The 23,058-nt window shown below is 45.2% G+C and overlaps 2 protein-coding genes across 2 annotated transcripts in view; both read left to right on the top strand.

Moving 5' to 3' along the window:
* LOC115317150 (intraflagellar transport protein 57 homolog) overlaps positions 1–23,058 on the top strand; it is a 34,441-nt gene that overhangs the window by 9,683 nt on the left and 1,700 nt on the right. The window contains exons 8-11 of the mRNA XM_029976732.2: positions 2,875–2,997; positions 16,350–16,469; positions 22,275–22,421; positions 22,692–22,758. Of these exons, the coding sequence (XP_029832592.2) occupies positions 2,875–2,997; positions 16,350–16,469; positions 22,275–22,421; positions 22,692–22,758 (457 nt within the window). The remainder of the gene's footprint in view (positions 1–2,874; positions 2,998–16,349; positions 16,470–22,274; positions 22,422–22,691; positions 22,759–23,058) is intronic.
* Positions 17,900–19,582, top strand: LOC120842640. The gene has a single exon (XM_040213790.3). The coding sequence runs from the start codon at positions 18,466–18,468 to the stop codon at positions 19,273–19,275; it is 810 nt and encodes a 269-aa protein (XP_040069724.1). The 5' UTR covers positions 17,900–18,465; the 3' UTR covers positions 19,276–19,582.

Below are 23,058 nucleotides of genomic sequence, written 5' to 3'. Positions count from 1 at the left end.
GACCGATTGCACATTTTCGTGCTGTACGTTGCAAGCCAGACCTCCAACTCCAGAAGGCATTCCCACCTATCCAGACTTTGTCCTACGGAAGCCTCTTCGTTTGCCATCACAGTTTAAGATTCCGCGCCACTGCAGACTCCACTGGAGCATCACCCACTATGACGGGTCGAACTTGTGTCCAAAAGCGGAGTTGTTGGTTGCTTCTGAGTGAAGAATGGCCATAAACGAGCACCGAAATCCTAAACTGCCCGTATCATGCGTGTCAATACAAAATGATTGTAGCTAGCGCTTCAGCATGATCTCGACTCTCGATCAAACGATGTGCGACCGTGAATCGCGCGAAAAACTGCGAAGAGAAGCCGCGGGGTGAGTGAGCCCAGTACCTTGTGAGCCGTAAGGCTGTTCCAGCGGCCTCGGGAGTGGCTCTTACAAGAAGTGCCGTTTCCCCCCCCCCCCACCCCCCACCCCAGGAGTCGGGCACGCCATGCGCTGTTCACCGCCGTATATTCGGGTTAATTTGCGAATCGCTATCAATAATACTCGTTCGCGCAAATAGAAAAACAATTGATTTGTAAAATAAGTGCACAGAATAGTGCAATACTAGAGGTACAGCCGGCTGAACTTGTAACAAGCTGAAGTGTTGGTGATATCGTGATTGTTTCGTTTTTGCCACTGGTGGAATGCTTTGGATCGATTATAAGTCGACCCCCCCACTTCAGATTTTCAAAAATTGAAAAAAGGGTAGACCTACATTCGTGTTAATACGGTACTTGCTATATCGAACTGATCGTAACGTTTCCTGCTGTTCGTTATAAACGGGTTTGACTTTATAAAGGCCCGTTCGCACTCTTGCAACCGAGTACGACCGAGAGAGATGAGACTTGTTAAAACCTCTTAAAATTTCTTAGGACGAGAGAACACACTGGCACACTGGCACCATGTAGTATGCGGTGACCCTGGAACTGCATTTTACAAGATTGAAGGTTTTGAGACATTTCCGAGGTCAAATGTACGCAATATGTATAAGAAAGGCTCGTTTATAACGCTGGCAAAAGTGTTTCGAGCCAAGAAAGAAAGAAGAATGCGCGAGAGAAATAGAAAATATCATATGCCGTACCGCCAAGTTTACACCGCTACCCAATTGATGGCTCCAGTGTGTGTTCTTGTTGTAAGAGGTTTCAAGGAACCCAGTTTAAAGAGGTCGCAAGAGTGAACGGGCCTTAACTATTCACTTACACTGGTGCCAGAAAAGCCAATGTTTGATAGGAAGTTGCATCAGCATTGTAGGTTTGGTATTTTGACGTCTGTTTAGTTCTATATATTCTAAATTACCTAGTTTTTCCTAAGGACCTAATTTTCACAGATTGCCTACGATTTGCAAGAAATAGGTCCTTGCAAACTATTTGGGCAAAATGTCAACACTTTAGAAGCAACATTGAGATGTCCTGCTTCCTTGTTTGCAAATATCTAACAATGGGAAAGCATGCATGCAAAGGTTCTCGCATGATTATTACAGATGTTCTATTGATAACATGCTGTAAAATGCTGGGCAAGCGCCCACTCAAAATTTAGAGATAATCGCAAAAAAATGGGAGATGGGTACTTGTCCGGTCATCAGTTTTACATATCAATGTACTGTGCGTATTTTCTCAGATCTTGCAAATTTGGGTATGGGCGCTTAGTGTGGTATGGGCGGATTCGCAGTATTTTACGGTAAGTGTATAAGGTGTTTAAAAAAAAAAATATGTGATAAGCCGGAATTTACGTTCACCCCAAGCAGTTGATTAAACATTCTTGTTCTTTCAATTCGCAAAAACTATAACCCGCAAATAACTCAAAATTTTGAGCTTTGGCCCGATACGCGAAAATTCTGACCCGAGAGGATTAAGTCAATTACAGTACATTGCTGCTCTGCCTAGACATCTTCAGTTCTTGCTTCGACAAAACATGCTGCTGTCATCTGGACACCAGATTACCAACAAGTTTCACAATATTAGTGTAGCATGGTTGATTTTCATAAAGGACTAAGAATCTTAAGGATATAAGATATTAGACAAATATCTTATGTTCGATGGCAAAGTTTGAAGCATGTCAACCCAAGATGATTATATGTATCTGGAGGTAATTAAATTGTGGTGCTGATTAGCTATGAGATCCACATATGGTAGAACCTTCTCAACATTCTTGACAGTCTAAGTGCCATAGCCTCTTAAAAAGAAAAAAGTGGGTGAGTGCTCTTTGTCAGCCAGGATGACAGGCCTGCTGCCTTATTCAGGATGCCAAGGATTTCGTAGAGAACCTTGGTGCTTGACACTTCTGCCCAGCTAAGAATGCTGTGGTGGCACTGTGTCCTTTCTAGTTGGATTTGGCAATAAGGACACATCATCCTTGTTATAGTCAGATGGAAGCAGTTGAAAACAGGAAAAGGATTGAGCACTGAGAGCACTAATAGTAGTTTTTATTATTTCTTTTCTGCTTTGATACATCTGTATCGTTTAAATTGGGACACAAAGATTTTGTTTATTGAAAGTGACAGCTAATTTATGCCACACTCGTAAGAATGTCATCCTTGAAAATTCAACAACCACTTGAAAAGCTTTTTTTTTTTCTTTCTTGAAATGCGCAAAATTTATGTGAAGGGAAACTGAGATGAACAGGAATGTGTGCTTTACGGACTAGGTTTGAGCCCTGCATTGCGGCCACCTTTACATTGGTTTTTCGTGCGAAATATGACCAACTTCAGATAAACACCTTTTGGAAACGATAGACCCCCAGATATACTCCGAATTTCAGCCGAAATTGGCTTTTTTTCGATTTCTGGAATGGCTCATTTTGAAAAAAGAAACTGCTCACTTCTCTGTTTCTCTTTTTTAGAGTTCTGGAAACTTTGTCAAGCCAGAAGAAATCATGAAGTCATCCATTGATGGTGCTGAGTGGAAGCTGGAGGTTGAAAGAGTTCTGCCTCAGCTCAAGGTGACCATCCAGCCAGATGCTAAGGTACAGTAGCTACATTGGAAGACATATTTTGCTTCTTTCTTTTCTACTAGATCCTGAAGCAAATACACTTCAGGGGCTGGTTATACTTCCGCTCAGTTTAATTAGCAAGGCACCTGATAGCACAAAAAAAGTGAAAGGTTGTACTGGTTCGACGAATTGGAGCATGATGGTAAGTCACAGGAATGAAAGGAAAGCGTCATAAAGGACGAAGGTGGGATGTTTTGTCCTGTCTTGATCCTTTATGTTGCTTTCCTGTTGTCCCTGTTTTATGATCTTACTGTATTCTAAAGGACATAGGATATTGATGTCAGTGATAATCTCCAGACATGTCAGACTGAATACAGTAATCTTTGTATCTGTCATAATATCTGGGAAAATTCCTGAAGTTGCACAGCCTAGAATGCATCACAAGTAATCAAAAAAGGGCTTGCTTCCCAAACCACTTGTAAGAAGGGCAGTTGAAATGCCTCAGCAAAAGACTTGTGGTAGACTAGAGGCTTTTGTTAGCAGCTGAAATCTGAGTCAGACGACACCTGCACTGTAGTAAGCCCTCGTCAGAGTGTGAGCTGCATGCTTGTTATTTTTGCTGGTCGGACACTCTTTATTTTGGTAAATCTTACCGATCACAGAAGCTTGCTTTTGCTCAGTGGTGCCTCCTTCCTACAGCCTCACCTAGGCAATTTGACGGGAATGCACCATTTCCATAGATCTTTTAAAAGTGCTTGCTTGCCTGCCTAGCTACAATTATCAGGTGCAGGATAAGGTGGCTGGTAAATGACTTCTCAAGGAGCATCAAATGAGCAGAAATAACACATAAAATGTTTCGTTCGTTGCCTCTGTGCACTTTCTGCAACTACTGTTGGAAGAATTAATTCACTCAAACCTACTGTAATATTCCGAGAGAAGACCCATCCCCAAAAGTTAGCCCGCCCTGATTTTCGGCATGATTTTCTATTATCCTAATGGTTGTAGTTAAACCCAATTTTGCACTTCAAAGGTTAGCCCACCCTGTATTTTCTTCTACTATGCTCTCAGTTTTAGGTGGGCTATCTCTCGGAATATTACTGTATATATATTCATTACGTAAGCTCACTGAGCATGTTTCAGTGATGGGTGTTCACCATACCCTACATTCTAGCAGAGATACACCCTTGCAAAGAGTTCATAGCTCCAATCTCTTTTGGTTTCATTTACCTTAAAGGGGCCCCGCAAGGACTTTTTACTGTTTTTTAATTTGCACCGAACCTGAGCGCACTGAACGTAGTAACTTAGTGAAACTTTTCTTTTCGCGAAATTCGCTTTATTTTAAAAGTTATAGGCAATTTAGAATTACAAAAACAAGCAAAAAATAACCTCCTTCATGACGTCGTAGGTCCTGGATTGAGTGGCCGTGAACTAGAGGAGGAATAGTGAGCTCATCGAGCGCTCACGGCCGCCGCACTCCGTGTCGACGGCGCCAGAGGGCGTTACTAAAGCATATTCTGGATAGGCTGTATGCAGCGGGCAGCCAAAGCGGCTTTCATTGCGTTTGCTGCGCGATTAAACACTAATTCGGCATGACACTTCATTGGCCACAAACGACAGCAAACACGGGGTAAAGATCAGCTAAGAATAGGAGCCACTTCGCACTGCCATACCGCGAAACGGCCAAACCGCAAGACAAAACCTCTCGCCGAAGGCCTCCGGAACGCTCGGAGCCAGTCGGATCCTCCTGTCCAGACGACTGCAGCGCCACCGCGTACATCCGGGATTTTTCCGTGTCGGCACCTTATCCCACTACTCCTTTCTAGTATGCGCCGCCTTTTCCACCGCTTGGCGGCGGGTATGTTGACGGGTCATTTCTTGTTTCCGTACTTTACAAACTGCATTTCTTTCTTTTTTTCATCTATAATAGTGAACAAAAACTACTTTTATAAATAATTGAAACGGTTCGCGCCACTTATATTTTGTATTTCGACCAAAAAGAAGTTTTTAGTGGCTCTGACCAGTAGTAAGCCCAGGACCAAAGACGTCACATTTTGCACGCTTTCGGTACCGCGGGTCGCCCTCGTCGGTGGAGGAGGTTTCCGTGTCGTCCGGTTAAAATATGGCGCACTGATATTTAGCTACTCTTTCCTTGCCCGCTGGCTTGCCCGAACCCCAAGAGACGTGGAAACCGCATAAAAGGTAGACGCTTAAATATGATTGCAGGGCCCCTCTAAAGGGCCCCTGAAAAGAGAAAAACAGTTTTTTTAAACAGGTTGGTAGGGACACTCGTGTCAAAAAATAAATTTTATGCGAAAGAAAAAATTTTTAGAGCAATATTGACGGCGAGAGATTTATTTGAAATTCTGCGTGCAAATATGACGTTACGGTTATTTGCTCAACAAGATGGTAATTCACTCTTTCCACCTCAACTTGAAGGCGAAGCCGATCCACCTCTTCTCTATGCTCCCGAAATGCCGAGATAGAAAACAAATGAAAAGGAGGTGACTACCGACTAAATCGCGTCTCGTGCTGTCAATTGATGATCTAAAATATTTGTTTTTTCTCATAAAACTAATTTTTTGACACGCGTGTCCCAACTAGATTGTTTAAAAAAATCTTTTTTTTTTCTTTTCAGGGGCCCTTTAATACAGTAAAGTTTCTGAACCCGAACAATTGTTCCGTACAAGGGGTGTTTGATTCAGTCATTGTATATGCTTAGTGCTTAACTGCATGTTAATCGCCATAGCTTAGAAAATTAGCTGAGAATTAGGACAACATACCTTGGGGTGGTGCAGTTCATTCTTTGTACTGCTGCACATTGCATGACACAGCTAATGCAAGCACGATACCTTTGCGTCAGACTTGCCACTACTTACAATCGTGTACTTCAAAACCTCTTAAAATCTCTTATAATGAGAAAACATGCTGGCGCCATCTATGGGGTAGCCGTGGAAAACATCTCCATATATTTCCTACTTTTTCATGCATCATTCTTTTGGCTTGAACACTTTTTGAAATTTGACCATGATAACCATTTCTCATAAATAGGATGTACATTTGATCTTGCAGATGCTGCAAAATCTTCGCAGTTGTGAAATGCAGTTCCAGAGTCACTTCATAGATGGCGCCAGCATGCCAGTGTGTTCTCTTATCGTAAGAGATCACAAGAACTCGGTTGTAAGCAAAGGCAAGTGTGTGAACGGGCCTTTAGAACGGCGTTCACGGACAGTTCAGGTCGCACTTGAAAGATGAAGAAGTGAGGCTCACATTGTGTGGGCTCATAAAACAGTTTGAATCCTGCTGCTATCCGTACTAATTGTACGGATAGCGCTGTGGGTATTGCATAAATAAATAAATAAATATTGTCTGGCTCCTACATTCTGACGTCCATCGACCCACTCGCGTAGTCTTTCGACTCAGTTGTATGAGTCAATAGGTTTTAATAGGACTTCGGAATCGGCGGTTACATGAGGCATGTCGGAACGGTGACCCGACGCCTTCTTGAGTGAGGGAGAAGTGATGGCGATGTCAGTGGTGCTTGCTACTAAGCACGAGCTATCTTCACATCTCCCCTTTTCACTAAAAGTCCAGTTTGACCACTGGCTTGACAGTCCAGCTGACCCAAGTCACTGTGATGCCATTTTGGCGGCTTGGCACTAAAGGTGCTATGTATCTTTGTGATGGTGGCTGCATCTCTTGAGCTTCCTGGCTCGGTTCAGTGATGCTTGTTGTAGCATCCTCACAGTTGGTAGTGAGCTGCACTTTGGTAGGCCTGATCCTTGAAGTGCTTTTTCTAATCATGCCGGGTGTGTCTGGAGCTCGTACGATCTTGGGGCTTTATACTTGCTGATAACTGAGCCTGATATACACTTCCTTAGACTTTCCTAAACATGCACACTGTCACCTACATTTATGGCCGGTGCAACTGTTGTGCCCTTGTCTGCATGAAGTTCTGCTTCATGCATGCTTCTTTCATTTTGCTTTTGACCCTTTGGATAGTTCTCGGCTTCAGTAGATCACTCTACGTCAGCAATGTTCTGTTTTTTAGTCTTCCATAGAGACGTCGTGCAGGTAAGCCAACATCTCCGTCGCTTGGCACATTTCTTAGGTTTAACATTGCTATGTAGACGTCGCTACCATCCAAGGCACACCGCTTGAGTGTGTTCTTTACAGTTTGTGCTGCCTGCTCAGCGAGGCCGGTGGACCTGGGGTACAATGGGCTTGACGTTCGTAGTTGAAACTGCCACCCTTTTTCGAAGGTGTGGAATGCCTGTGCTGTGAAGCAGGTTCCGTTGTCTGACTCTACAACTCGTGGTATGCCATGAGCTGCAAACCAGCATTTCATTCCGTCCCTTGCTTCTGCTGCCGTGCTGTTCTGAAGTTCAGCAAAGTCTATGTAGCCGGAGTAGCTATCCAGAATGACAATCGGGGGTTTTCCTTTGTAGTCAAGCAAGTCCACAGCTACTCGTTCTCAGGGCAAGTTGGGGATTTCTTTCGGGACGAGTGGCTGCTTCGGCGGTCGCTTGTTTGACGATTCACAGACGCTGCATGCCTCGACATGACCTCAGATGTCGTTCAACATTTCTGGTTGGTATACCGTTTCTCGTGCACGTTTGAGGCTGCTATTGATCCCAAGGTGTCCAGGGCGTGCCGCTTGTATAACTCTGTGTTTCCACGTCTTTGTAATGACTATGCGGTCACCACGAAACAGCAAGCCTTCGTAAGCTGATACCTCGTCACGCACTGGCGAGAAGAGTTTTTGTGTTTCCGTCATTCTTGTTGTTGGAGGTCATCCATTCTTTACTGCCTGCATTACGCTTTGCAGTGCTTCATCCTGTTCAATTGATGTTTCGAGTCCTCTGGAAGTTTCTTTTGACATTGGCAAGATGGCTAGTACCTCCAAGTCCTCGGTACATGTGTTCGCGCTTTCATCAGTTTCACAGTCACGGCTTAGGAGGTCTGCAGTGTGAAGATCTTTCCCTCTCTTGTATACAATCTTGGGCGCATAGTGTTGTATGTCAAAGAGGAGTCTCTGCAATCGAGGTGGTGCAAGTCCCAGTGGTTTTTTACTGATGCTGTTAAAAGGACGATGATCAAATTCTATGGTCAGTGGTCGCCCGTAGATGTAGGAGTGGAATTTCTTGCAGCTGCATTTTATTGCCAAGGCTTCCTTCTCTATCTATGGATAGTTAATCTGTGCTGGAGTTAGTGTGGCTGATGCATAGGCCAAAGGCTTTCCATCCTGCATGAGCACTGCACATACCCTAATGTCCTGAGAGATGCTCCACTCCTGAAAGATAACCCACCCCGACATTTGGCAGGATTTGCTCATTTTCAGAAACACCGAAAGATAGTCCACTTCTAGTAACTGCAAGGCCCTGACCAATGGTGACCTCCGCAGATGGTGTTTGTTAGCCACGGCGGGAGATAAGTGAACACTGCTGACTGGGAAGGACAGTCGCAGGGGTGGTCCAGCTGCGCCAATTGCGCCATTTTGATAAATTCTCCTTTACCTGCGCCTTGCTGCGCCTAAAGACACAAATTGCGCCAAACTGCGCCAAACCGCGCCAAACTGCGCCAAAAAGGGCTAGTCGGTCCGTGAACGAATCCTTTTTTGGAAGAATGGCGTTTTCGGCTGGCAACCCGGGGGAGTTTTATTTTCTAGGCTAGGTGGTGCTAGAGCCCTATAGAGCTATATAGTGCTCTAGGTGGTGCAAGCAGGTGCAAACTGCCGCCCGATATAAAGGGTAGAGCCGTTACCATAGCCATCACAATCCAATTCAGGTTTCCGGCCCAGTGGCATTATTGCGCATTATTGTTTTGTTGCGACCGTTTTGATATGCGGCGTTGTGGCTGTTCATTTCTGCATCGCCACTACTAAGTCCTCTTAAAGAGGAGCCAACGTGAGTAGTTGTTTTTTTCTGCATGCGCGTTTTAAGTTACAGACCCCATAGTAGAAATTTGCTCGGACGCTCGTTCACCGGCAGACCAGCGGCATCAATACCGAACGTGGTACTCTTTTCGATCGCGTGGTCGTTGCTTGATTTCCTTGTTGCGAATTGTTGCGTGTTCCTTTTCATGTCAAATGCCGTAAACGATTGGTCACCCCTTGGTTGTCATACTGTCGCACTGCGTGCGAACTCAGAATAGAGCTTACAAACATGTTTAATAAATCGCTATAGTTTCGGACTTTCGGCAGCCGTAATATATATATAATAATAAAGACATGGCACAGAACTGCTCTATGTTCATGCTGCTCCAAAATGTTAGGTTTCCTGATACCAAGGTGCTCCAAAACGAGCTTTTCCCTGCTCCAAAAGGGGAGTTTATGTGATACGAATTGCTCCAAAATTGGGTTTTTCTTGCTCCAAAAATTGCTCCAAAACCTAAAATGGCTGGACCACCACTGCAGTCGACTTTGGTTCATCGCCCCTCCCTGCAATCACTAGTTTCGCAGTCCACAGAATCTAAAACTAACATTTATTGATGCGTCAGCATCAGAGCGCTCGCTTTCACGAAATCCCGCCGGTGTCAGTCCTAGCCTCAGCGCCATGCCTGATGTTGCAAAAAGAGTGGGGTGGTGAGGAGGTATTGTGTCGGCAATGGGGATAGAGAGAAAGAGGGTGACGCATGCTGACGTCAGTACTTTGGACCAATACGAGTGTTGCACAGCTGGTGCGAAGTTAGAGACGAGCATGTGATGCGTTGCTTTGGAATGTGGCCCAGCTCTATTGCCACTCTGGCGATGGATGTGATTCTTTCCAAAGTGATATGGCTGACCGTTTCCAAGAGCAATGAAAGAAAGCTGAGGCCACGAATTCATTGAAATAAATCCGATGGAAATGCTAACTAATTTCCATTGAATGAATCTTATTGATCATTGAACCAATATTTTTACTATTTTCTATCACACATTGAAAGTTAGCCCACTCCATATTTTCACCTGATTTGCTTTCGTTTTTAGGTGGGTTACTTTTCGGGATATTATGGTAGTGCTTTTGAGCTGGCATCCGCTGAAAGAGTAAGCGCTCCATTGACGTCATACTGTAAGGTTGGGGCTTCTTTGAGGTCCTTCTTGATCACTTGGAATTGCAGTCCTCTGCTCTTCTGTCCAAAGCCATGCTGTGTCTTCTGAACTTCGGGAGGTATTGCAGCATGCCAAGGAGATGTGTAGTTCAACTTTGTTTCTTGGTTCTTTGATTTTCTCAATGGCATCAACCTTTTCCTTGTCTATTTTAAGGCTCTTGTCTGTTAGGACGTGTCCTAAGAACTTGACTCTTGCTTGGTTGTAGACACTTTTCTTTCGGTCGAGTTTGGCATCTACGTGTCAGAGTCTTTCCAAGACTGCTTCTGTGTGTTTGTTCAGTTCCTCTATCGTCTTGGCATATATCAGTATGTCACCCATGGAGTTTGCGACGTTTGGAAGGCCTTTCAGGGTTTCTTTGATCACGTGTTGAAATACCTCGGGTGCGGTTGCTACTCCGAAAGGAACACGTAGGAACGTATACCTCCCCCATGGCGTGCTAAGCACCAGATATTTCTGGGTCTTCTCGTACGCAGTGATGTGATTGCTGCGCCAATTGCGCCAAACTGCGCCAAGGGGCTAACCCTGCTACATCCTGCTACATTTTGCCAAAATTTGGGTAATCTGCGCCAAGCCTGCGCCAAAAAAACAATTTCGGTCGTCTTTTAAAACAAACTAAACTGAGTACAGTAATTGAGCGTGTGTGGGCTAGGTGGCGCTCTCGTCGTCTTGTCTTTCGTCTCTTTAAAAAAATTTCAACGATAGACGCGGGCGTGTGCGGACGCTCCAACGGTATGCGTGCCGTTTACCAGGCTAGCCATGTCGTCATGCAGTGAAACGAAACCACGTTTTTGCGCTGCGGGAGTAACTTTGTTAGCTGAAGCGCTCGCTCCTGGAAGCAACGCGGTTGTGGGAAAACTATATTTGGTCCCTGCGGTGGTCGCGCGACGCCTGGTGTTGTCGCTCCAGATATGGCGCTTTCAAAACTGAAATGTAAGGACTGCCTCATATTCAGTATCATTCCTGTTCTTGTTTAAATAATATGATACTACAAGAGTCCCTCCTTAACCCACAGACTGTTGAGTCTAAGTATTGATTACCTAGGTTTCTCTCAGCAGGCTTTCTTTCGAGAGGGACCCCAATACGTGAAAAATTTGCCGCGAAAGAGAGTTGGTGAAGAGAAGTGAGGGCTTTAAACAAAGAAGGCAATGTCTGCACGCTGAACTTGCTCAGTGCGCTTGTCTGTCTCGAGTTCAGTCGTTGCACAAAGCTCTCCAAGAATGTTTTGACCCTGGCTCGCTATGTCTTGCGTCGATGCGCTCAGGTTCTTTCTTTCTGTGCTCAGCTTGTACCTTGCCTGCCGTCCTTGCAAGCACGTGCCGCTGGACTGTTTTTTGTCGTATGCTGAAGAGTTACATTTTGCATACAATTCTGGGAATCAGTTGGCGACGGAACGGAGCGGCATGGTTTCGGTCACCGTGGTTTCAATCGAACAGCCATCTCCGCTCGCGCGAGGAAGCACGTGCAACTGCAAGCCTGCTGAAGTTGCCCTCATATGTATGCGAACACGATTGCACGATAGAGGCACCAGCCGGGACGCTTGCGATCCATTGTTTTACGTGTGTAACGTTTGACGAAAATCTGGCACGTCTGGAACCAGTGAAACGGTGGCAAGCGGTTTTTCGGAATTGCTCGGCAACGCCTACAGCTCTGTGCACTTGTGGAATGTCTCAATTTCTCTTTGGAGACATTGAAAGTGGACATTCATTTCTAGCCGAAGGCAAAACGGGGCTTGCGGCAGCCTCGCAAAAAGTTTAGAAAAGCAAAAGGAAAAGCACCCGCTAGTCGTAATGTACCTTTCTCTTGTGTACAATTTCGCATTGCACTGCAGTAGTTAGGTGTTTCATCAGTCTGAGACTGCTTCTATTTATTATATTATATAAATAGTCAACCTAATGCTGTGACATTTACTACTAAGCTGGTCATTTTCAAATGACGTTTAATACGCGCATTTTGGTTCTTATATATCTATAGCGGTTACATATAGGTCTATGTACCATTTAAAGGAAGACTGAACCAAAATTTGAATTTCGCAAAATAAGGCCGCAGAAGCGTTGAACGGGACGCTGCAAACACCAAAACGTCACTGATTTATCAATATCTCAAACGGATGGCCGTACTTTTAAATAAGAAGGGCGCGATGAAGCGAGGTCTTTGACGTAATTTCCTCCGGGAGGATTTGAAGATGAGGAGAAGCGGCTTCACTTCTCTCCTCCTCGCTACGGTTCACCAACTCGACGGGACGTAGCGAGGAGGAGAGGGAACGGGAATCGTGACGTGCCTTGTCACGTCGGCCTCGTCGGCCGCATTTATTCGCAAACCTCTTTTCCAAAAAATACGGCGATCCGTTAGAGATATCGCGGTATGAGTGATTTTTTTTTAAATTTTGCAGCGTCCCGCCTATCCATCCAGCCTTGTTTTGTGAGCTCAAAATTTCGGTTCAGTATCTCTTTAACTGCAGCATTGCAAAATGTGTCATGTCATTGGCATTTCAGTTACATGTTGAAAGACTCCCAGGTGGTCTAACGTGACCATAATTTGTTTATTGCGGTGAGCAAAGTTCTCTTCGTTTGTCCAGCACTTAAAACAAACATTTTTACTTTTCTAAGAATATCTGCTTTAAAAGCCACTTCCTGCTCCGAAACACCTGTTTTGGGTGCTCCAAAAACCACTTTTGCTGCTCCAAGACACTGTTTTGGCTGCTGCAAAGGCCACTTTTGCTGCTCCAAAACACTGTTTTGGCTGCTCCGAAAGGTGCTCCAAAACGGATCAGGCCAATCACATCACTGCGTACGCCGTCAGTTGCCAAAACCCTTCTTCAGGTCAAGCAGCGTGAAGACTTTGGATCCACTGACCGGTGCTGCGATTTCTTCCAGCGTGTTGAGAGGGAAATGTCTTCCGAGTAAGTTCTTGTTCAGGTCTGTTGGGTCTAGGCAAATTCTTAGCTTGCCTTTCCGCTTGACTACAATCATCTGACTGCAGAATGGAGTAGGATCATTTATTTTTTTGATGATTCCACCATCCTCCATGTTGTCGAGTTCTTTCTTGACATCATCCATGATGGCGAATGGCACATTACTCGTTGGTCTGCTTTCTCCTGTGTCTGTGTTGGCCTTTAGGTCTGCATCATAAACGGACACTTTTATGCATGCAGGCCTGTGTACAGTTTTCCATGTTGCTGTTCTAGCAAATGCATGCGCTTCACTAGGTTCAGCGTTTCGCAGGCGTTTTTTTCTTAGAATGGGGTGCTGCGTGTGTCCATCCACAACAATGAATTCGATCTTGACTGGCTTGTCCTGTACCTTACAGATCTGTGCTCTCGCCGGTGACGTCAAGACTTTGTTGTGAGTAGGAGACGATGCGTTTCACTGGCGATTGTCTTCTCTTGAGGTTGAGACTATTTCTAATGCCGACTCGTAGCACATTGCACTGGGCTCCAGTGTACAACTTCATTTTTACTGTCTTCCCGCAAGGAAATGCGATGCTTTCATACCAGTTTTCACTTGTGTTATCCTTTTCCTTTTGGATTTCTGAAAAAAAAATTTTTTCATCAGAGTCTGTGCATTTAATGGCGTGAACCTCTCTTTGTTTTCTCTTGCTTGTTCTGCAGACAGCTGCTAAGTGTCCGGTTGTGTCGCAGGTGGCACACTTCTTGCTGTATCCTTGGCAGTCTCCTCTCTGATGCTGGCTTCCACAATAGCCACAGTTCCTGAGAACTTGTCTTTCTGCTAGCAGCATCTGTGTATCTCACTTTTCCGATGGCTGTTTTGGCGTCTGCTTGTCGGCTGTGGTCTTCTTTTTTTGCTCCGATCTGGGTCGCACTGTGTCGACAGCCTTGGTACTCTGCGTCGTCATGTCTTTGATTTGTTGAGTCACCTGCTTACAGTTGAACCTCAATTTAACGAAACTCGATTTTACGAGTTTCCCGATTTAACGAACAAATTTGGATTCCCCGCGCAGCCTATCCCGAAGAATGTCTTTCTCGACTTTACGAAGTTCCCGATTTAACGAAATAATTATTGGGTCCTGGTGACTTCGCTAAATCGAGCTTCAACTGTATTTGCCTTGCAAAGGTGTATTGCCTTGTCCAAGTCCATGGCTGGATCCGTCAGGAGTTTTTTTTTCTGACTTGGTTGTTCTGCGCGCTCATGATGATATGATTTTATAGCAGTTCTTCCGTGAGTCGACCGAAATTGTATCTGCTCGCTTCTAGTTGTGCGATAGTCACATAGTCCATGAACGACTCTCCTTCTTTCTGTGCCATCTGGTTAAATTTATACCTCTCGTCAGGGCTGCCAACATGGGAAGTCCGAATTTCCCTTTCAGACGCCTGACATTTTCCCCATTTCTGCCGAAATTTACCTCCCTTGCCTAAGTAATTATAACAGGCTAAATACCCATTCTTTTCTACATCACTTCCATTTTTACGATGAGAGATATATTATGTAGCCTTTGTGCCTCGCATATATTTTGCAAAAATGAGTTTATCGGGCCAAAAGAGTAATTAAAGCAAATCTGACAAAAGAAAGTGTCATAGGGAGATTCAAACTGACGAATGAAACTATCTTTGCCTTACATGTTATGCACGTCATCAGAACATGGTACTGCTTTAATAACTTCTTTAGCACTTTTTATGATAGTCAGTCCAAAACAAAAGCTGTAACACAGGCTAGAGTTCTCAAACTCGAACAGATCAAACATGACACATAGTAAGTACCATTTTTTTGCACTGCACTTCACAAAAGATTATTAGTCGTGGTAAGTCTGTATCTTGGACATGGTGTCTGTATATCCAGACATTGCAGTATTTCTTGTACTCAAGGTTTCTTTTCTGGGAAGACACAGTGGCGCTCTCAGAAGCTTCGAGTTGACTGTTCCCTTCTTCTATAGTTTTCACGGCGGTGATAAAAACTGATTTTTCCAAAAAGAGTTGTTTGAGTGTTCCTCAGTGTTACCAGATGGTTGCACAACAAACTGCCAAACAGATGAAGGGAATAACTCAAATGTAGCCAAAGCCACTAAAATTCGATGTTATTTGAAAAAAAAAAAAAAGTAATTGATTTAAAAATTTTCAGATATATACACTGCCCAAAATTTTCCTAAAACTTGCAAGATTTCCCTTATTCCAAGATAGACTGGAAAATCACCTTAGTCTGGGAAATTTCTCTCGGGTTGGCGGCCCTGCCTCTCGTAGGCATGGTTGATGCGTGGCGTAAAGTGTGCCGTGAACTTCACCTTGATGATGTTTACGTCCTTCTTTTGTTTGTCGTTAACTAAAACATGTGGTAGATTTTCTGAGCCTAGGTTCTGATAACTCACATAAAGCTTGCTTCTGGAGTTCCGCGGCTGTTTCATACCACTGGTATGACTGCAGCCGATCCCTCCCACGTGGTGCAGTTATTGGTGCTCGTATCCAGTGATTTGGGTGGCCAGAGTCCTTTTTCGTGCAACATCCCAATTGTTTTACACCATGTGAAGTCTATCGACTCACTCGCGTAGTCTTGCTACTCAGGTGTTTGAGTCAACGAGTTTGAATAGGACTTCAGAATCGGCGGTTACATGAGGCATGGCATAATAGTGACCCAACGCATCCTTGAACAAGGGAGAAGTGATGACGATGTCAACGGTGCTTGCCACTAATCACAGGCTACTGTCACATACATAGAACATTAGATGCAACTTCGGTCAAACACCATACTTTACTGCGTAAGTTGTTGGTACACGTGAGCACAAATGGTCACAGTGGTAGTTAAGGTGTCTGCCTTTTAAATGTCTGTCAAAATTTTTAGAATCCAATAATTGTGCATTCTGCAGCTGCTAAGTTTCTCATCTACAGCATGAGCCAGCATTGCCATACCTCATAGGCAAGCAAACCTTTTGCTGTCTATAAATTCAACATCTAATTTGTTTTCACATCACAATCTGTATGTGCAGTGGCGACTTGAAATGGAAGGGTTTGATCTTGGTACACAGCGCGAACAACAGACGTGGACGAAGAAGAAACACACAGGACGTGTGTTCCTTCGTCAACGTCTGTTGTTCGCTCTGTGTCCCAAGATGAATTCCCACCAACTCGCCCAACTATCCATTCTTCTAAGGAAGGGTTTGACTCTCTCCACTGGTGTATTTCTTCAGGACTGGCGTAACCATCTTGACCAGATACAGCAGTACCGCAAGGACATGGAGGAAGGATTGACGGTCACCAAGAGCCAGCTTGACCGACTGGAATTCCCACCAACTCGCCCAACTATCCATTCTTCTAAGGAAGGGTTTGACTCTCTCCACTGGTGTATTTCTTCAGGACTGGCGTAACCATCTTGACCAGATACAGCAGTACCGCAAGGACATGGAGGAAGGATTGACGGTCACCAAGAGCCAGCTTGACCGACTGGCAGCTAACATTGCCAGCACCCTAGACAAGGTACTTCAAAAATAAAAATTAAAACTGTATGATGATAATGCAATAAATACAAAGGTCCGAGCGAGCTGGACAAGAATGAGATCATCCAGAGCTTATATTGTAAAGTTGTTCTTAAGTTAAGACTTTGTTTTGAGCTAATAGGTTCATGATGATTTAAAAGGTTCTAGCGCAAAACAAGAAAAGGACGAAGAAGAAAACGCACACGATACAGACGGGTGCTAACTTGCAACTGATATTTTATCACAGTCAGTCGAACTGGTGCACATGCATGTACAAAGCACCAACTTTGTGCATATGTGCTGCTTTAATACTGGGATAAAATATCAGTTGCAAGTTAGTGCCTTTCTGTGTCATGTGTGTTTTCTTCGTTGTCCTTTTCTTGTTTTGCACTTTTAACCTTTTAAATCAGTCCTTAAACTTTATTTGATTACTCCTGTCAACAGTGATGAGATATGACATCGTAAGACTAATGAATTTTATCAGTGTGTGCACAAGCTTACATCAACCCTATAAATGTTAATATATTTATAATATGTAGTAACTCTCAAATATTTCTACTAACAGCAATGGGAACATCACCTGGGGGGCGTCTTAAGTCACCAGAAGTTATACAATATTCCACTCTTCCAGTTCCAAGGCTGAGTAATCTATATAATAGATGAGACATATTGAAAAATGTGGTTTTGCTTGAACAGCACATTTATATGAATTCAGTGCATGTATATATACCGTATTCCTCATTCAGCTGATCACATTCTTTAATTTTCACATAAACAGTTTCATAACCTTACTAGATTGCATTGCAAACAGTTCATATTTTTTTTCTCTGCGACCCGTTGGGTTTTAGGCAGGATTTTTTTTTAGTGCTGTGTTATCCTCAGAGTTTATTGTTTTAGGTTTTGTGGCCTAGAATTTGTAAGATCCGGATTTGATGACAATGTCGAATTGAAAACGTGTGAGGTATTATAAAAAATACTGTGTTGTGCATAAAGAGCTTTGCAGCACTTGGTGTTCCGCCGTAAGTCTGCCACTTGCGGTTCTGCCAGAGTGGCAGGCTCATAAAATAAAACTAGGTAATATAATTAGAACAATTAAAAAAAAACATATTGATGCACAACTCGTCTAAAAAGTTCCCATAACTTTTTCAGTTCAGACCAAGCGATGTAATACTAAACCCATAAAAAAAGTAACTCGTTAGCCATTCCTCTTCATTGACTAACACGAGTTATGGTGCACTTGGTGCATGTTAAGAAAGTATCATGTAACCTTGCCACCCAGTCAAATAGAAAAATTTTAAAGTCTTGCCTCTTCATTGAAGATAGTATGCTGTTTTCACTATGGCAGTACTACCTTAATTTTGAGATAAATTTGTTTCCAAAATTCATTTGAAAATATATTACTCACAAATTTAAACTTCTATCTTTATGTCAATTTCTGAAAGCATTTGGTAGAAAGAAAAAAAAAACTTTGCCACTTCTTTTGTGTTTTTGGCTGACTGCCGCACTCAGTCTTACTTGTTGGGAATGAAGGCAGGTCTCTTCTACCGGTTGCAGTCGTTCGATAAAATTCTTGGGGATTTGGATGATTCAGCACACTACCGTAAAGTTCCGAGAGAACGCCCCCGCCCGAAACCTCGCCCACCCACCTTTTTGGACGAAATATATATTTTAATAAAGTTCCCAAACATCGCCCACCCCCTAAAAATCGCAGTAGCTTCGACGCATTCGAAAGCCCGGGAAGCCCTTGCCGCGAACATACCTCTGGAAAAACCGATGACTCGTCCGCAAACACCGCCAGTGACCCGATTTCTAACAAAAGAGAAGATCTTTTCCGGTTAGATTGATAAGATAAGGGCGAACTAGAAGTGAATCATTCAAGACGTCCGGGTACAAAGGAAAAGAAGAAACAGCTCAAGCAAACAAACTCCACACTAGTAGACAGTCATTCCTCTGCGTGCCCCGCAGCTGTTCACCTGCCCTCGCTTCCAGCATCGACCATGAGGAATAGCTACACCATCCAGAGAAAGGTGGAAGTTGTCCAGTGGCACAAGAAGAATGGAGACAACGTAAGCAAAACTGCAAGACATTTTGAGCTGGACAGGAAACGTGTTCGCGAATGGAGCACCAACTACCAGTCCCTTCTGCAGCAGTGCCACGGCAAAAACAAATTCAAGAGAGCCATCAACAACGGACGGCCGGTCTTCAGCGAAGAGCTCGATGAAGCACTCATGGACTTCTTGGATACCGAGCGGGCGGCGGGGCGAGCGGTGAGCAACCGCGTCCTTCAAGAGCACGCACGCAAGTTGGCGGTTCAGATGAACCTGGGCAACTTCGAAGCTTCGAACCACTACCTGGCCCGCTGGAAAGCCCGCTTCAATGTGTCGATGCGAGTGGGGACGAACGAGAGTCAGAAGCTGCCGGCTGACTACGCTGACGCAATCTCCGTCTTCCGGAGGGCTGTGGGAAGCCTGCGCCTGGAGCACAGTTACTCCAACTTTAGTATAGCCAACATGGACCAAACCATGGTACGCATGGACTGCCCAGCCAAGCGGACAAACAACGTTGCCGGCGAATCAAGCATCCGCATCGTGAACACAGGCTGTGCGCGTCGTGGACTGACGGTTGCACTCTGTGCAACAGCTGCGGGCATCAAACTCCCGGCTCTCATCGTGCTCAAGGAACCGACGGGCCGGATCCCGCCAAGGGCACTGTTCGCACTTCAAATCCCAGGTATTGTCTCAATTTCCGCGTGCGGCCAATGTTACTTCTGGTTTGCCCAAACAAATTTCAGCATAAAAATAAGTTGAAAACATGCACTCACGCCTTTCGCATAAAAAAAAAAAAAAAGTTTTAGGACAGCGTTGTTTTGTGAACGATATAAAAAGCGCCTTCCACATGTATTTGTGCATTTCTAGTAGAGGGCGCTGCATGGGTTCGTCACAAGTTTTGTTTTTTCATCAATACCGTCAATACTACGCAGCGATGCGGCGATGCTTTCGTGTTTGCGGCTGCTCCGGTTGTTGGTGGTTGGCTTTGCCGGAGTTTGGAATGAAACCGAATCTCGGCTCCTTTCAGAAAATGTGAGAGTGACCTGTTCAAGGAACGGATGGATGACTACGCAGGTCTTCCTCGAATGGGTGCGGAGGGTGTGGGGTGCCAACAAAGACGACGTGAGGCGGCTGCTCGTCTTGGACCAGGCGCCCATTCACAAGACAGAGGCAGCGCGGGAGGCCCTCGACGGGAAGGAAACCGACGTTGTCTTCATTCCTGGCGGGTGCACGTCTATTCTCCAGCCAGCAGACGTGTGCTGGATGAAGCCCTTCAAAGATGCTCTCAGGAATCGTTGGTCCTCCTTCTTGCGGGAAGGGGCTGTCACCGCCAAAGGGAACCTCAAGAAGCCGTCGCGTCAGGATGTCGTCAGCTTCGTGTCCGAGACTTGGGCATCTCTATCGGAGGAGGCCGTCCTGACGTCGTTCAAGCGCTGCGGCATCTCAACACGCCTCGACGGCTCAGAAGACGGGGAGTTGAACCACCGCCTGGCCTCTGTAAGCGACGAACCAGCGATGGGGCCCGAAGCTCGGGAGAGCATAGTGGACGAAGTAGTGCAACTCGTCTTTGACAGCGACAGCGATGAGTCGTTCGATGAATTTAGCGATGACGAGTGAGCAATAAATGCGTATGCACCGCTGATCTGTCAAATGCAGCCATTTTTTTTGTAGTTTTTGGCCCTTGGCCCGAAACTTCGCCCACCCCATGTTTTTCACCATTTATCTCTTAATTTTGGGTGGGCGTTCTTTCGGAACTTTACGGTAGGTATGAAAACAAAAGCCTTAGTTGTCTGTACCCAGCTAGCACAGTTCTTTGGGTCAAAACTTAGTTTTGTCTGGGCATTTAGGGCCTTAAAGTGCCTAAAGAAACCAAAGTAGAGCCACACTTGACCTTCTTTGGCTTGGGTCTGCGTACCTTGACCCTAAATTGCCAAACAAGTGCCGAAGTATGGCTTTGCTCCCTGGTAGTTTGGCTGTCATCTGGTATCTTTGTGCCAAAGTCGCCAAACGGCTACCAAAGTTAGGCTTCACTTCTGGTGGTTTGGCCTTCATGTGGCATCCAGTGATGTGATTGCTGTGCCAATTGCACCAAACTGCGCTAAGGGGCTCATCCTGCTACATCCTGCTACACTGTGCCAATATATGGGTAATCTGCGCCAAGCCTGCACCAAAAAAACAATTTCGGTCGTCTTTTAAACTAAGTACCGCAATTGAGCATGCGTGAGTTATGTGGTGTAAGCGGCCGCCCGACACAAAATACCCTGCATCAATTGTCTTATCCGGTCTTGCGTGGTTTTCCTTTCGTCTCGTGTTTCACGCTCTCGTCGTCTCGTGGGTCTTGTCTCGCGTCCTTTTTTTTTTTTTTTATATTTTTAACGATAGACGCAGGTGTCTGCGGACACTCCGACGCTAGCGTGCCGGGTACCTGCCTTGCAGTCATGCTGTGAAACGAAACCACGTTTTTGCACGGCGGGAGTTACTTTGTGAGCTGAAGCACTCGCTCCTGAAAGCAAGAGCTGTGGGAAAACTATATTTGGTCCCTGCCTGGCAGTCACCGTGGTCGCGCGACGTCAGGTGTTGCCTTCCCCATGTCACTGTGGATATGGCGCTTTCTAAAACGAAACTAAGTACCGCCGCATCTTCATCAACATTTCTGTTCTTCTTCAAATCGTACATTACTACTAAAATCCCTCCTAAAAGACTGCTGTGTCGAAGTACTGATTACCTAGGTTTTCTCTCGGTAGGCTTTCTTTGGAGGGAACCCCAGTGCGTGAAAAATTTGCCGCGAAAGAAAGTTGTTGAAGAGAAGTGAGCTAAAGCAAAGAAGGCAATGCCTGCACGCTGAACCCGCACAGCACGCTTGTTTGTCTCGAGTTCAGTCGTTGCGCAAAGTGCTCCAAGAACTTTTTGACCCTGACTTGCGATGTCTTGCATCGATGTGCTCGGGTTTGTTTTTTGTGTGTGTGTGTGTTTAGCTTGTACCCTGGCAGGTACGCATTGCTGGGCCGTTTTTTTTTCATATTCTCGGCAGTTACCTTTTGCATACAATTTTGGGAATCAGTTGGCGACGGAGCGGAGTGGCATGGTTTCGGTTTCGATCGAACATTCGTTGTCTCCGCTCGCGTGACGAGGCAAGCGTAACTGCAAGCCTGCCGAAGTTTCCCTCACGTCCATGCAAACACGATTGCACGACAGAGGCACCAGCTGGGACGCTTGCAATCGATTGTTTTACGTTTGCTTACTTTTGACGAAAATCTGGCACGTCGGGAACCAGTAGAACAGTGGCAAGCGGTTTTTCGGAGTTGCTCAGCAATGCCTACAGCACTGTACACTTGTGGGATGTCTCAGCAGTAAAAACACAAACAGCGAGTTCCGTCACAACACGTCACATCAGGAAACAACACAACACAAAGGGCCCTTGCTTGTACAGCACTTAAAATGAATATTTTTATTTTTCTAGGAATATTTGTTCCCAAAAGCCACTTTAGCTGCTCCGAAACACTGTCTTGGCTGCTCCAAAAGCTACTTTTGCTGCTCAAAAACGCTGTTCTGGCTGCTCTGAAAGGTGCTCCAAAATGGCTTAGGCCAATCACATCAGTGGGCATCTTTGGGCCAAAATTGCCAAACAAGTGCCTGAATTAGGCTTCACTGCTGGTTGTTAGTTTGATATCTTTATGTGGCGAACCAGAAAAAAATCCATAGGAAAGCCAAAGAAAAGTGTTTTTGCACTAACTAATGCTTTATTCAACTTTGCCCAGGTGAACAGCCGAGAGAAGTACCTGAACGCTCAGCTGGAAACATTCCTCTCTGATTATCGGTCGGCCCAGGAAAGCTTGGCTCAGGCCAAGGAGCAGTACAGGTCTGTCAGTGGAGGCATCACTGACAGGTCCCTCACCCTCGCCCAGGTGGGAGAGCTCACTTGTCTGGAGATTTGTCCTGCAGGTGGACTAGTCCCCCTAGTGTTGATATTCGTGGCTGCCTCTCGCGACGAGGTATTAGTATACCGTATCTTCTCCAAGACACACTCTGCTCTGGAACTTTGGCATACAGACTTCATGTTTACTGTTCCGCATGGGGACGCCGAGCAAGTATCAATAGCAGATGCGTCAAGAAAATTCGAAGGAAGAGCACCCGAAAGTTACTTGTCACACAAATGACGACACCTTCTTTTTCAGATAACGGAAGAATTGGACCAAATTAAACAAGAAATGGAAGAAAGAGGATCGAGCATGACCGATGGGAGTAAGCTACCTCGTGCGCTTCACCGACTTGTCTAGCAGATATCGAACACTGCCTGCAGACATGGCAACTACACCTTGCTAGTGGTAACATTTCTAAGGCTCGAGAGTTACCAGTCGGTGCAAAAGAATGTCGTTCTGGACAGGTGGTAGTGCTTGAATTTGATCTGGCCACCAAAGAACTGCCCTTGAAACGTGAGCGGGCAGTGTTGGGCTGTTATTTGCCAAGTGAAACTATAGTCACTAACAGCGTAAGAAAGGCAAGGAGGACTTTCAAGTGTCCTCCCTCGATGACACTTCGGCG

The sequence above is a fragment of the Ixodes scapularis genome, unplaced genomic scaffold (assembly GCF_016920785.2).
Source record: "Ixodes scapularis isolate PalLabHiFi unplaced genomic scaffold, ASM1692078v2 PGA_scaffold4__175_contigs__length_147842914, whole genome shotgun sequence".
Taxonomy (NCBI): domain Eukaryota; kingdom Metazoa; phylum Arthropoda; class Arachnida; order Ixodida; family Ixodidae; genus Ixodes; species Ixodes scapularis.
Note: the sequence above shows the minus strand (reverse complement) of the source record. Positions and strands in the feature narration are given on the sequence as shown.